At 42.3% G+C, this 15,428-nt stretch overlaps 1 protein-coding gene across 1 annotated transcript; it reads left to right on the forward strand.

The window, feature by feature from the left end:
• The first annotated feature begins 596 nt into the window (after positions 1-596).
• bhlha15 (basic helix-loop-helix family member a15) lies at positions 597-15,299 on the forward strand. Its single transcript, XM_018097339.2, has 2 exons — positions 597-942; positions 13,753-15,299. Exon 2 carries the CDS (start codon positions 13,828-13,830, stop codon positions 14,353-14,355), a length of 528 nt encoding a protein of 175 aa, XP_017952828.2. The 5' UTR covers positions 597-942; positions 13,753-13,827; the 3' UTR covers positions 14,356-15,299.
• The last annotated feature ends 129 nt before the right edge of the window (positions 15,300-15,428 follow it).

The raw sequence follows: 15,428 nt of genomic DNA on the forward strand, positions 1-15,428 counted from the left end.
TTATGGTGGTGGTGGGGAAGAGGGGGGTGGAAAGTAGCCACAAAGGTTAATAAAGGATTTGGATTTCAAGGGCAGGCTGGGGGGACTTCGTGATTGTCCTTGCAAGTTTTATTACTGTAAATTTCAGCTTCCAAGTTACTTCTGGTCAAATTCTGCCAGTTGCTCTCATAAACCCTAGACCACTAGAACCAATTGAATACGTTCAATAAAATAGTGCAGTGGCATTTGGAGCCAGCTGAACCCCCTACCTGAATAAACACTGCATCATTTAATACTTTTCATTTCAGTTTTAAGCAGCCCCAGAGGGCACAAGGTTCCTTCTCCCCCCATCACCGCCTCCACTGAAACTCAGCTTAGATCTCTAGGGAACTGTACAACGTCAAACAAGGACATCCTGTAATTCATTTTAGTCTTTTATTCTCATTTGGAGAGGCTTGGGTGGCTTTTGGCAGGCCAGGTTTATTTGGTTGTCAGTAAGTAACTGTTCAGCCAGAGGGCAGATGTAATAGTTTACTGGGTTTGCAGCAATTGACAGCCTTTGCTTGCCTGTACGGGTCTTATATGAGCGGGGAATAACACAAATATGTTGCTATTTCTCCCATGGCAAGGTAAGGGACTGGCAGCCACTTTGTTCTGTGCCGAGAGTTCTAGGTGCTTGTTTGATTTTTGCATGTGGGATGCTGCCAGACCCCTCCTCCTCCTCCTTCTGAACTATGCAGTTAAGCTACGTGTACTATCAAAAGGCTCCCTCAGCAGCAGCCTGCAGTCTCTCTGCACCTGTAGCACCTGGGTTCCCCTAACCTAAGCAAGAGCCTTCATCTTTACAATTCCATCACCTGGACCCAAGTGAGATTCTGCGCCTGAAGCATTCCAACCACTGGACCCAAACAAGATCCTGCGCCTGTAGCATTCCAACCACTGGACCCAAGCAAGATCCTGCAGGTATAGTGTAAGCAACAATACCCGGGTAGTTCTCCTTGACTTACCACCAATAGCACCTACAGATCATGTACCAATGATCATGCAACCTTCAGGTGGTGACCTCTATAATATTAATTGTAACAGGGACTTGCAGTTAAGAGAGTAAGGATTATGTTAGTTTCCTCCAAGTCCTTCTTGTGAACAAGTGCAGGGACCCCAGAGCACCCAAAAACAATCGAACGCATAATTTAGTGCTTCCCTAGGCCCATTGTGTTTGGCACTTTCTACAAAACTCCACTGGCATCATGGGAACAATACTGGCTGCCCTGTATTTAAAAAGGGGTGCGTAAGGTAATCGGTCGCCTCACTGGCAAATCAGTAATCAGTTGACTGCTTGTCCGGCATAATCAGCATGGTGTCATGTACCTTTTAATTATTTTGTTGTTTTTATATCCCAATTTGGGGGTGTAATTAAAGGAAATTCTCTGTGTTAATGTAAATGTACCTATACAAGCAACAGCCCATTTTATATAAGGGATGCAGATCTCTTCTGTTACAGGTGGGATTATATTGTCATGCAATCAACCAATATTAAATGTTGCCTTTATTATTTTTAACGCACTGGAATAATTACATTGGACGTGTTGCTATTTACTATGCTTTGTGAATTTTCCCAGTTTCATTATTTGGGTAACATTAGAAGCACTGCCCCAAACAAAGATGTGATTTGTCTCTTTGTTATAATTGAGAGAAAGTGATACAGTCCTAATATCTCAAGATCTTACGTGTTGTCTGCAATGATTTTGGTAGGATCAGGTGGAATCACATTTTCAATATACCTTGAATAATAGTTAGGTCTGACTTATATATATGACTTAAATATATTGGCACGGGTTATTCTGCCTAGGGGGTCCTTATCTCTCTGTATATTGTTTTTTTATATGATTGCCAGCAACCATGATTGCTCTAATAAGAACCCCTGTTGGGCAGATTTTCAAATATAATGGTGGGATACTCGCATCTCTTCATAGTGGGTCTCAGCATCTCTCAGGCTCAGTGGTGCCATTGTTTTACTCTGCAAGAATAGCCTTGGTCATTTAACAAGACCAGGGGAAGAAGCACAAGAGCTCACCCTTTATTGCTCATTCAGACAGCAGTCTCCCCCACCCCCAGTCTGGCTGAACTCTGCACCTAATGCTGTACAAAAAAAATTAGGTGCAGATCGCAACACAAGGGGGTGCAGGCAGTGCTGTATTTAGGCCCTGTGAAACCATAGACACTGGACCTAAATACGCCCCCAGATTGCGGAAGTGATTGGTGATAACATTGTGCAGCCTACCCCCTCCCACCAAGCTTCAGCTCCAGAATTCACCAGAAACTTTTCAGCTAGGGGGGATTTTGAAATTTTTTTTTGCAAAAAAGAAAATGTATTTTATAAGCAACCATGCGCCACTCCCCAAAAGCTGCCACCCTAGGCACAGGCCTTCAGGTCCTATGGCCCTGGCTGCAGGTCAAACCCAAGGATAGGGTCCTGTTACAGAGTGTGGCCTGTGCCCTGTGCACTGTATTCATGAGGGGCGGGAGGGGGTGGGAAGTAAATGGCCTCCATCCCTCCCTTCATGAATACAGTGCTGCCCAGCACATGATATGCTGTATTTATCGAGGCAGCAGAAGGTCTCTGTGCTCCAAACCAGAGGGCAAAGACATGCAGCAAATGGGAACTAGAGGAAAGCTAAAAAGAATGCCCAATTGTGCCCTTTTTTCACTTTTCATAGTGCCTTCCAATAAGTAAGTGAGCCCTACTGTGTTCTTGTAATGCATTTTAATTGACTTTTCAAGGGGAGGCCTACCCCTTATCATAAGATCAAAAGGCAAAAAGTAATCAAACAGCTTCAGGCAGCATTCGAAAACTGCAGTGAATTTAATGGCAGTGTCAGGCCTGCCCCTTGTATCAGTTCAGTGCTATTGTGATATCATCAGGCTGATACCTGGGATGCTTTGAGAGTCAAAGGTATAGACCAGTCATCCCCAACCAGTGGCTTTTAGGCAACATGTTGCTCACCACCCACTTTGTTGCTCCCAGTGGCCTCAAAGTAGGTGCCCTTTTTTTACATTTCTGGCTTGGAGGCAAGTTTTGGAAATGAAGAGACACAGTTTTACTCCAAGCAGAGCCTTCTGCAGGCTAGCAGTCCACATGGGGCTACCAAATAGCCAATCACAGCCTTTATTTGGCATCCCCAAATAACTTTTTTCATGCTTGTGTGGCTCCCTGACACTTTTTATGTCTAAATGTGGCTCTCAAGTAAAAAAAATTGTGGATTCCTGGAGTAAAGGCAAGCATGAGTGAGCATGTGTATTTCAGGGACAGCCTCTAGATACTGGAGCTGCTTGTAAATTCTCACATTATCAATCATTCCATGTCAGTCTCACCAGCGGAGCTGTGCGGTATTCCCAGGCAGGGTTCTCAAGAGGGGGCAGAAAAAGCAGCTTATAGTTAAGGTCTCCTCACAATATTCTCATTTATTTTTATCTTTATATTAACAGGTCGGTGCTTAATTAAGCCTCACGATGTAGCCCCCTAACATTGCATCTAGATATGCAGCCCCCAGCACAACTGACAGATCTATCTGGCTGTGCTGCTAGAAAACATGGTTGGTCCCTAAAATAAGAACTTTTTTATCCAACAAAATCCTGATTTCTGAAAATTGCCATGTCTTTAAACCCTAAATGCAACATTTCCCCCCCAGAATTACAGTGTAAAAGTGGCTTTGAGCTAAGTTGCATCAGTCAGTGCAAAATGAGCCAACACAGGTGCAAACATTTCCAGAATGTGAACCAGAAGTGACATCACTCAGGTATGGATCAACTGGATAAAGGAAAAAAAATCCTTAATTGCCAGAGGTGGGTGGGTTCACAGCTGCACTTTATCCAGGTCCACAAGCAGAGTACCTGCAGACTGCCCACATGGTCAGGAAATTGGGGATTTTTTGGCCAAAACCCAACAGCTTAGCAGGTATTTTGCAGGTGTTTGACCCAATGGAGGTCTCTCTTTTCTCTTCCATATATCCTTTCTTTAATTTCTTTTCTTAATTTTTATATAGAAATAGGGAATGACCATGGTATAGGCATCCAAGGTCAAATATATAGATGAGGGGAAGGACCCACTGGTACAGGAGTGGTTTTCAGCTGCTTAATGTTGTAGTTCACAACAGCCGGAGAGCTATGAGATTAAATAATAAATAATTAAATAATAGATTGTTTTTTGTGGATTACTCTCTTCTCTTGGAATCAGCAGGGGTAGGTTAAGAAGCAGTGCCCCTGCCTCACCAGATTAGATAGACAGGAGTTCATTGGGTAGAGGGCTTAGCAAGGTGGGAGAATCTGGCTTTGTATCTACACTTTCTCATCACATCCTTGGGTTTAAAACCAAGCTACTTTGTAATTCAATTATTTTTTGTACAGTCATTTATTTGTACATTCAAATGATAGACAGAATATATATTGCACTTTTGTTGAATGCAAGTTCCAATTCTCTGCAATAAATATAAGTAGAAATAGGTAGCAACTTTGTCTCTCGAAGGAAGCAAGCTACTTAGTAATGGCATTAGTTTTAATCAGGCTTGTCAGGGTTGGACTGGTCTAGCAGCGTACCTCCCAGTGGGCCCCAGCATTGATCATTTCCCATCAGCCCTTTCTAATTTATACAATATGCCTGTATGAAATATCAAGTTGTTATAAGGCTGTGCCCAATGTCAAGTTCTCTGGTGGGTACTAAAAGCCAACTCCGACACTGCTTGATGCAATAGGCTGCCTGCAAACTATGGTGGCTACATTTGAAAGTCCAAGAGAAAGTCCAAGTCAAGTCAAGTGAGGTACTTTTACCAATGAGGTGATTTGGAGAAAAGTTTACAAAATGTTTTTTTCCACATTCGCTTACTTCTGATTCAAATTAATTGGAAACTCTCTGCCTGTGGTAAGCAGTGAGGATGGTAGGCGAGGGTTGCTTGGGAACGGCAAACCAAGTGTTCTTATATGCAGTAGCTCTAACATTTTACACCTAATTTCTCCTAGTGATAAACCAACATGAAAACGTTGAGGGGAATCGATATAAAGATTCTCCCAAATTCTACCCCAAGTTAGTATGTTTGTAGGTGCTGTTTTTAGCATAAGAGATCAGCACAGTTAGGTACATAGTAACCAAGGTCACCAAGCGAGGTGACCAAGCGAGCAGATCTTCTCCCGATATCCCCACCTACAAGTGGGTGTTATCAGGCTAATTCAGTCATTTGGCCCTGGGGGTATAGGCGATGAACCAACCGATGCGGTCCTTGATCCGACTGATTTTTAAACCTGCCCAATTGAGATCTGTCGGTCAGGCAGGCCCATCGTTAGTGCCCATACACGGGCCAATAAGCTGCCGTGTATGGCCACCTAAAGTGTATGATATCTTAAGTGATTTCCAGTCACTACACTGATCTGTAGCTCTCTAGAGAGACTCCTTGTCTCTAAGTGCACACACTTCCACACCACCTGCTTCGCTACAGGTTGCCTCTTTTACAGGTCCCTCTTTGGCCCCATGTCTCTTTTACAGGCTCCAGTGGCCTCTTATACAGTGACAACAGCCAGACCCATGTCTCCACTCCAGACAGCCAAGAGAGCATATAGGTGCAGAAGCACAGCCCTTATACAGGCAATAGCAGCTCTAACCTCAGCTGCCACTTAGATACCTGGCTAAGAGGGAAAGTTAACCCTTTTCTTTGGGCCTCCCTCTGTAGTCCATACAGTGCACTTAATATGCACAATTTAGAGCAGACAGGTGTGTTCTGGTCACTTTGTTACCAGATAGTAATCATAAGAGAACACTGAGTGCCTCTTTTACAACCTTTCCTCATAACTAAGTTCTTTCACAACTTATTGAACTACCTCTGTTATAATAATGTTATTTTTGTGTTCTGGAGACCAATGCTCCACAACATATTTAGATGGGGCCTTACCGGGCTTTGTAATAGTGATGTCAAGTCAGGAAAAAACTCAACCCTCACCTAACCCTAACCCACAAAACCTTAACCCAAACCCAGAAAGTGTTGCTACTGTAGGACCTGCACCCAACACATGCACTACTTTTGTGCACGTCTGATCCTCACCCAGCCTAATTCCCCAATGGCTGCCAGTGGTGTAGCCATAGAGAAGCATAGAAATCCCCCCTCCCCAGCCACTCTTCTTCTTTAAATATTTGTACACAACCACACTGGGTTGGGGCAGGTAGCTGCTGAGGGAACTCAGCCCCTTTGAAAATTTTTTGGGGGGGGAGCCCAGCTCCCTCTTGTTACACCACTGATGGCTGGCCAAATTTCAACCCAAACTAACCAACCTGGGACAACTTGCATATCGCTCTTTGTAATGGGGAATAATTGCCCTTCCCATCAGTAGATATAAAAGGGAACCCTTAAGTGGAAACCCATTATCCAGAAAATTCCAAATTATGGAAGGGCCATCTCCCATAGACTCCATTATTACCAATTAATTATAATTGCTAAAAATGGCTTTTTCTCTTTAATAATAAAACAGTAACTTGTACTTGATCCAAACTAAGCTTCATGAATCCAGATTAGTGTCAAAATAATCCTATTGGGTTTAATGTATAAAATCATTTGTTTGGCAGGGAGGAGGGACTCAAAGTAGACAGCCAGATCAACAGGGGAACAGGGGGTGGGGCTTAAGGAACTGTTCCAAACCATATTATTACATTAAATATAAAGGCTGCATATGTTAGTCGATGTATATTGCAAAGTTGCTTGAAATTATGTTAACTCTTCAAAAAGATTAAGTTGTGTTCGGGTGGAATTTCCCTTTAATTTAATCTTTTTATTATTGAAAATAGCTTTCAGACCCAAAATATCTGTTTACTTATTTTATATTTCTTGTGAAAACCCCAAGATTAAATTAAGTACCGAGCTTGTGTTTCACCTTTCAGTAGAAAAGGTGTTCACTAAACGAGGAAATGAAAATTAACCAGCTGCACCGGTGGGGGGGTCAAAGAGTAAGCCTTTTGTCTGTGCTGTATGGGAGTGTTGCTCAACCATGAGTTATCCAGAAGCTACATGGACTGTAACAACCTGCATTCATATTATCAAGAACGATACTCCATCAAAATCAGCAACAGATTCCAAAACCAGCAGCCCACCTAAAGCAAGAGGATTGCTTGTTCCCAAGTTCAGGCACTCTACCCTGCAGAGCAGTGATCCCCAGCCAGTGGCTCGAGGGCAACATGTTTCTCTCCAACTCCTTGGATGAAAGCAGATGCTTATTTTTGAATTCCTGGCTTGTAGGCAAATTTTGGTTGCATATAAATCTGGTGTGATGCCTTCTGTAGGCTGCCAGTCCAGTAGGTATAGGGGCTACCAAATAGGCAATCATAGCTCTTATTTTGCACCCCTGGATTTTGTTATGCTTTTGTTGCTCCCCAAAACACTTTTCCTATTTGAATGTGGCTTACACATATAGGAGGTTGGGGGACCCCTGCTGCAGACAGTTTTTTTTCTTCTTCCTCAGAACATCTGAACACCTGTATATCCACCATTCTGACATTTCATTACTGTGTAATATCACTAAGCCAAAACTGGTCAGAAATCTCCAGATTTTACATAACAGCAAGATGACATTTGGGCAAGATTTTTATTGGAGCTTTTTCCTTGTTATAAATTTTAGGCAGGCAACCTGACCAAGCCTTGGGTTGGCTAAAAAAAATATTACTTACTTGCATCTGGGATTCATTCTGAGATGATAGGCCAATATATGAGCAGTTACCAAATCCCATCATGGCACAAGGGATTCCATAAAAAGAAAGAGGCGGGTTACACGTATCTCTTTGTGTTTTATGGGAGAAAGTGTGAAGTTTAGATTTCTAGGGCAATGACCACAGAGCTTCTTGTCCCGGCTACACTATAGATACTGATAATTGTCTCTATTTGTGTTTTAGCAGAGACAGTTCTCAGTATTGTGTATTGTGTATTTTCTGGCGTTTTGTAGCTGCAACAAGTAGTTGGTGACAAGTAGCATTATGTGTAATAGCCCTTAGGCCGGTGCTGTGTGTGTGTTTTGCCACCAGCGATTCACTTTATTACCGGTGGTAAAGCATTCAGATGTAGTTAAATCTTGCGTAGCCTAAATTTAACTGTAGGTGACAAATCTCCCCCTGTGCCACTGCTCTTAGATGGTTCTTCTATAAATTTGGACTATGTTTGGTGAGCTGGAGGGGGCAGATAATTCTAATAAAGAGGTCTCTATGATTTTGTAATGAAATATTTTATACTTTGATGTATAAAGGGGAAATATAATATGCAATCAAATGTCATTGCTTCTGAATTATATTCATAAGGTTCAACGAATCAGGCCGAATGCCTTGCTGCCTTTCTCTATGTACTTTGCTTATGGCATGGCACTGTAGGATTGAAATGATTTTCTTTACAGAAATACATTCTTTCTTCTCCTCACTGTGTTAAATATATACCTTCCCCCCACCACTATCAGCAGTTCTTTCTACTGTTTACACTATTATTATTTTTGACATTTGTATATAATAAACCAGAGGTGTGTTCAGCAAATCTATATTCACAGTTGACTGCAGGCTGTTTTAGCAGATCTTTTAGTTGGGGAAGGCTGTTCCCTGGCTATGCCAAGAAGGAAGGTGGAGAACAGGATTAGATTTACCGCAGACATCCCTTGGCTCCGTTACAGAGTTACTGGAGGGCTGTCATTTGCTTGCACTTTGCAACAAACAAAGCAAATACGTTGGTTAACTGCTAAAGAGCCAGGTCTTTATGGATAAGGTTGAGTGCTCTAAGAAGCACATACATGAAACTGGAAGCAAAACCTACAAATGCTTTAGGGTTTGGCCTTCCCATAACTGCACCCTGCAGCTGTTGGCTGCACAGTCATGCTGGGATGATCTATAAATGCCTTAATAGCCCTATACGAGAAGCAACCAGTCCTATAAATAAGCTGTATTTGGCAAGAGATACTTTCTACTTTGACTTTGACTGGTTGCCCAAATTGTTATTGCTAGTTGTTATTGCTTTGTGGGACAGCACTAATACCCACAACCAACTGAGGTGCTATTATTTGTTTTTATCCAACTCTGCCCCAGTCAGATGAACTGGGGTCTTCAGGAGGCTTTCTGCACCTACATTATAGGGAGGCTTCTAACCTGGAATCTTCAGCTGAGGGACTCTATTGGCCCTATATGGAAAACCACCAGTCCTATAAATAAGCTGTTTTTGGCCATTTATCAACACGGGGCAAATTTGCCCATGTGTAGTAACCCATGGAATCCAATCAAATTGTTGCATTCATTGTTCTGCTAGCAACTGGCTAAGAAAAAAACAATCACTCATTGGTTGTTATGGGTTATTGCCCACAGGTAGATTTAGATTTTCGCAGTGTTGATAATGGAGCCCTAGTACTTTTTCTTGACTGTTGACTGGTTGCTCTAATTGTTATTGGTTTGTGAGACAGTACTAATACCCACAACTAACTGAGGTGCTATTGCTTGTTTGTATGTATGTATGTATGTATAACTTTATTTATAAAGCGCCACAAGGGTACGCAGCGCTGTACAATATTACAGAATACAAAATTACACACAGGGAGGACAAGTGATATAATAAATAAATACAATAAATATATATATATGCCAGTGGCATATGGTATGAGACACAGTAGGAAGGAGGTCCCTGCCCCGTAGAGCTTACAATCTAAGTGGTTGGGTAACATACAGGCACAAAGCGGAAGGTAAGAGTGCATCAGGTATGGGCAATTGCCCTTAAGCACAGGACTAGGCGAGATAATGTCTTAGTGCTCCAGAAGGTAACAGCTGAGCTTTTTCTTAAAGAGAGCGGGTGAGTTTTCCCTACGGAGGGATTCAACTCTGCCCCAGTCAGATGCACTGGACTCTTCAGGAGGCTTCCTGCACCTACATTTTAGGGAGGCTTTTCTTCCTTTCCCAAACTGGCTGAGGCTCCAGAACCCCAGATCCTATGCCACTATGGCCCAGGAGTCTGACAGCTGAGGGGCTGTGCTTCATGCATTTCCATCAGAACCTTGCAGGAACCAGAAAGTCAATAGACTGCTTGTCTAGAAAATCTGATGGCTAACAAACTCAAATGTTGGCTGTCAGTCTGCTGCAAATCTTAATGATAGAAATGACAGTAAGTGATAGGAAAGATATTTAATATTGAAAGTTGCTTACACTATATACAGCAGATAGTAAAGAGGAATAATATCCCTGTATGGATGTAAAATAATGCTTCAGAGAAGGTGTGTTTTATTCAGCACCCAGCTACGGGCCAGTTTCATTCTACCTTACAAGGCTTCCACTGACATGCGAAATGTGACATATAAACATAAATGAGCTTTGGACAAGTTTATCTTTTCCTAAATGTTTTGTGTAAGGAAGAGGCAGTTGCCTTTAGATTTACCTCATGGAAAGGCCATGTCGTACGAGTGAGCTTCAGGAAAAGCCAAACTTCTGTGTGCTTCAAATGGGATGTAAACCTCTAGTACCCCCTAGCTCTCTGAAGAAGGCACTCCAAATATAACTGGGTTAAAATAATTTGTTTGCCAGGTAGACTTTCCTTTAGGCCTATGGAACACCGTAGGGCAAACCTCTTTATCCAAGATTGATCTGCTATATCTTATATTTAAGGTTGACTGTAATAATCAATAATGGTGCCTGGGGTGCCAAATAAAGGCTGTTATTGGTTATTTGGTAGCCCCTATATGGACAGGGAGCCTACAGAAGGATCTGTTTGGCAGTACAAAATTGTCTCCAAGCCAGGAATTCAAAAATAAGCACCAGCTTTGATGCCACTGGGAACAACATCCAAGGGGCTGGTGAGCAACATGTTGCCTGTGAGCCACTGGTTGGGGATCACTGATTTTAATGAACAGTGACTACATATCTGTCCAAGAAGAAGGACAAACAAGTGCAATCTCTAGAGACAGTCTGTACCTTACTGCACGTCCATTCCTGCAGTACATTGGATTCTGTGTTTGCACTGACTTTCCCTCAGCCCTGCAAAACCTGTTCCATCACCTCAGTAGAAGTTCTGCCAAGAAATTGCTGAGGGTTACTTGGTAGCTTGCCTATGCTTTCTACAATGATAAGCCGTGTTTCCTATACAGGGGCTCCTACATAGAAAGGATCCACCGAAGGAGAACACAGGGTAAAACAACCATGTCTAAAGCTGTGTGTGTGGGGGTGGGGGGGTGGGGGGGGTGTTCCATGCTGGTGGTGTTTGCCACTGTAGCTGCAATGTTCTCTCGAAAATCCTACTGTAAATGTTTTCCATCATCTGCTGTGTCTAATATGGGTTCCACAGATGGACACAGATGTCCCTTCACAAGCCAAGCTGCATCAGAGCTGCCTTGGGTAGTTGGAAAATGTTTCTAATGTCACCTTTTAAAAACTTTGTAGTACATATGCATTATGTCACCAAAAATTATCCAAATACTATCTGTCCAACATCTCATTCTGCAACCAAGGGTAATAATATGTACTTGGTCCTCCTTTTGCTGCCCTTCTGGAAAGGCTTCTCATTGGATGTTAAAGTATTGTTGGTGGAATTTACATTTGTGAGGTTGGGAGCTGATGTTGAGACCTCACTGGCACTTTTTTTTTTTATAAACCTTTAACTACAGTTATATTTTTCTGGGGAAGTGATATAAAAATGTTCTTGGTTCTCTTTCCTGTTTCATACTTGGCTGGGTTTCTGCAGTATAATGGGTACATTAAGGACTTGGTACAGAACAATTATCTCTTCTTGGCTCCACTACAAAAGGATAATGTGTGCCACATATTCCTTCAACTACTTGCTACTATAAGAAAATAATGTGTATACACATATACACACTATATATATATAGTCCACTTCAATGCTATGCTTAGAATTGCTAGCAATAATTGTGCCTATCTAACAAGCATATAGAAGTAATTCCAGCCTTTCTCCTGCACTACCAGCACTAACCAGTATGCATGTAAAATAGGTATAGCTATGGGCTATAGGAAAATGGAGTGGTGAGAGTCTGTTATAAAGCCTTCAATTAACAAAAACACATAGTTGTCAGCCAACCAGAAGGAACTACCAAATTCTGGACTCCAGGCTATAGAAAGAGTAAGATTATAAGATTAGAGAATACGGCTATTTTAAATACCCCTAGCATTTGCCATGTTACTGCAACAAATAAATTACTAGTGATATTAAAATGTTTGAACATCTTCATATTCATCAGTGGTCCCTAAACTTAGGAGGATGGGGGCTCAGCCTGATAACCAATTGGAATGAGCTTTGACAAAAATGCATATTTGCTTTCCTATATAGTCTCAGCTTGAAGGTCAGTTTTGATCAACAAATATTTGCTTTCCTAGATATTCTTGGATCTCTTGCAGCATGGCTGATACACAAATGTTTTTGGATGTTTGTAACTTTGTTATGAGGTACAGGGTGCCCTGACCTAATGTGGGACCTCCAAGAGCTTGAACCAAAAGTCTGAAAACCATATGAAATGAAGGCCAGGAGATGATCTTTTTAGAGTCCCTGCAGGGCTAAGTTAGAACTCCTGCAAACAAAATATATGTGCCACGTGATGAGATGAAGGCTTCCAATTCTGGCTCCAGCTTACCTAAACTGACCACAAGATTGTTTGCTGTGCTTTCAGGATGTTTTTCCTGGTCCCCTGATTTGAAGTCTTACAGGATTTAGCTGACAAACCAAAAGGCCTAGGTCAGTAAGAAGAAGTCTAGGCATGGCCTGACAGGGCAAGGTCAGATTGAAGCAAAAGCCCTGGGCTTTAGGAGGACATCTAGAGATTACCTGGGGAGACTGATGAAGATGTGGTCTCTTACAGTCAATAAATAAGCATATGAGAAGTGCTTGCTATGATAGTCTGTATGTATTGTACAGTATTGTGATGAAAGGCCCTAAGCTGTGTGTCTAAACTTGGGCCTGTACCATTTAGAGAGGATTTACTCTCTTTAGGTTTATGCTCTTTAGGTTTTCTGCATCTTTCAGTGGATTAAACTGTCGGACACAGGCATTAAGTATAGGGTCCTCCTGCACAGCACAACCCCTGCTAGTCCTATTTAAAATGGGCTTTGCTTAAATCCCCACAGTTTGTGTAATTGCATCTATCTAAAGAAGTAATGTTGATGTATTTTATAACAAAACGCTATTAAATGCTTCAGATTGTATTTAGTTAATTGATAACCTGGGCCGGTGATAGCAGAGCACTAGCCTGGGGTTCTTCTCAGCGAGCACCATGGAGCGATCCTTTTCTGCAGCAATGGGTCACCCAATGATGGTCAATGAAGAACCTCAGGCTGGGGCAGTTTTCTACTAACAGGAGCACCGGCCTGGGGTATCAGGTAAGGTAATTCAATGACTGGGGGGTGCCTAGCAACACCCAGTGATTCACCTTTCCTTCGCCTATAAGCAGTTAAATATCAATATAAAAAGAGTAAAGAAGAAATGATCTTTGCTTTCTGACATTGGTGTAATCCCCAGGTGGGCCACCCTGGACAAGCAGCCATGGGTTACAGATAAACCTTAATCATAAAATATGGACACAGCAAGAAAAATCACCTTGCAAATGTTCTTTCATATAGTCATTAGATTGCAGTATAGAACGTTGACAGGGCAGTTTATCTACTATTTATGGCTGACTTGTAGCGGATTATACTTTGTGGTTGGCTTTGAAACTGATATTAATGTCACAAGCAGGTGCACAAGTTTCACTCGCTGGTTTCTAATACGCTACTTTTTTGTGTTTTCCCAGAAATTTCATGCATAAAACTAGAAAAAAAAGATTTTGGTAAGACCCAGTCCACCTCCTCCAGTCTTCAGAAGAAATATGAAGGCAAAGTCCAAAGCAGCAAGAAGGAGGAGGTCGGTCAACATAGAAGACATTCATGAGCAGAGAAGTTCAAGTGAGGCGCACCTAGTCAAGTGCCCGAGTTATAAGGAGAAGAGGAAAGGAGAGGATGAAGAGCTAGTCAAACTCACAAGCAAAAAGAAAAGAGAGACGGCCAATGGGAAAGAACATAGCACCCGGAGGCTGGAGAGCAACGAGCGGGAGCGTCAGAGGATGCACAAACTAAATAATGCCTTCCAGGCTCTCAGAGAAGTCATCCCTCATGTCCGAGCTGAGAAGAAGTTGTCCAAGATCGAGACACTCACACTGGCCAAAAATTATATAAATACTTTAACAGCAACCATTCTGAACATGTCTAGCGGCTGTGCAGCTCCGGGCCAGGAGGGCAGACCCGCCAATGGCGGAAAGCTCTTTCAGCACTATCAACAGCAACACAGTGATGAGGACAATGACGGACATTTAAAGCAGTACTCAACGCAAATCCACAGCTTCCGGCAAGGCAGTTGATATATAGAAAAACAAACTGTTTTTATTGGGGTACAAACTCCACATTAATATATATATTTGAATGCTCTGAATAGAAACCTTATACCATTAACTGTTAGGGAAGTCCATGAGCTGCACTGGTGAGACTGCTGGGAATGTTAGTCCTTAAACAGCTGCGGTGCCAAAGGTCGCCAATGGTGCCCTAATGCAGGAAATACAGGATATCCAACAGGTTGTGGTGCATGATGATTGGATATTAGTGCAGTTTAGTGGGGCAGGTGAATGGCCAAACTGCATTGATGTAACAGGGGTGGTCAGATTATAAAGCATAAAGTGTAGACTAGAGTAGATCCAAACCAACTAATGGATATTTTAAATTTTTTTCAATCATCTTTGCAGCAGATTTTGATCTGACAAACAGGTCATTTTAGAAGCCCAAGCAGTTTGATTGGAAATGGATTAAATATGTCTGTGGCCAACGTAAGAGTTCATGAAAACACTGCCATATAAATAAATAAGTTCATTTATTTAGTCCGCCCAGTGTCAAGGGCCCACAGGGCCACCACCTAAAGGGCTCACCACCCTCACCCGGGGCTCACTGGGTTTCCTTTCGGTGCCCGCTGGCCCAGTCCCAGCCTGAGTTTGTCACTGATGCTAGTGTTCTTTAAGCAAATGTAAATATATATTAGGGCTAACTTGCCAACAAACCAGAGCTTTGCTTTCATGTTGTCAATCAGTTTCGGATTAGTTGCTTGTAGGAAGTGCAGTGGTGCAACTTAGCAGCTTTCTTAGTAAATAAGCCACCTGTAACTTCTGCACCTTTATTAGGCAGGAAAGGTTTAGGTTCTTTAGATGACTGGAATCAAATGTACATAGGTGATCTGGGCTGTTAATGACTAAGAACAGAAAATTGTGGTTTATTGAAATTAAAGATGAAACAAGATCAGAGGGTGATTGAATCTGCATCTGATGTGCGGTTTGAATTTGTGGAACGCATACTCCGTTTTCAGGACATAAGACTAGGCTACTGGCCATTCAACAATTCCCAGCGTCTTGGAGTCTGCAGGACAAATCCCGATGTCACAGATTTCATC

The sequence above is a fragment of the Xenopus tropicalis genome, chromosome 9, assembly GCF_000004195.4.
Source record: "Xenopus tropicalis strain Nigerian chromosome 9, UCB_Xtro_10.0, whole genome shotgun sequence".
Lineage (NCBI taxonomy): Eukaryota > Metazoa > Chordata > Amphibia > Anura > Pipidae > Xenopus > Xenopus tropicalis.

Excerpts from the sequence above, each read along its gene's own strand:
- bhlha15 (XM_018097339.2), top strand. The coding sequence starts at position 13,828 with ATGAAGGCAAAGTCCAAAGCAGCAAGAAGGAGGAGGTCGGTCAACATA.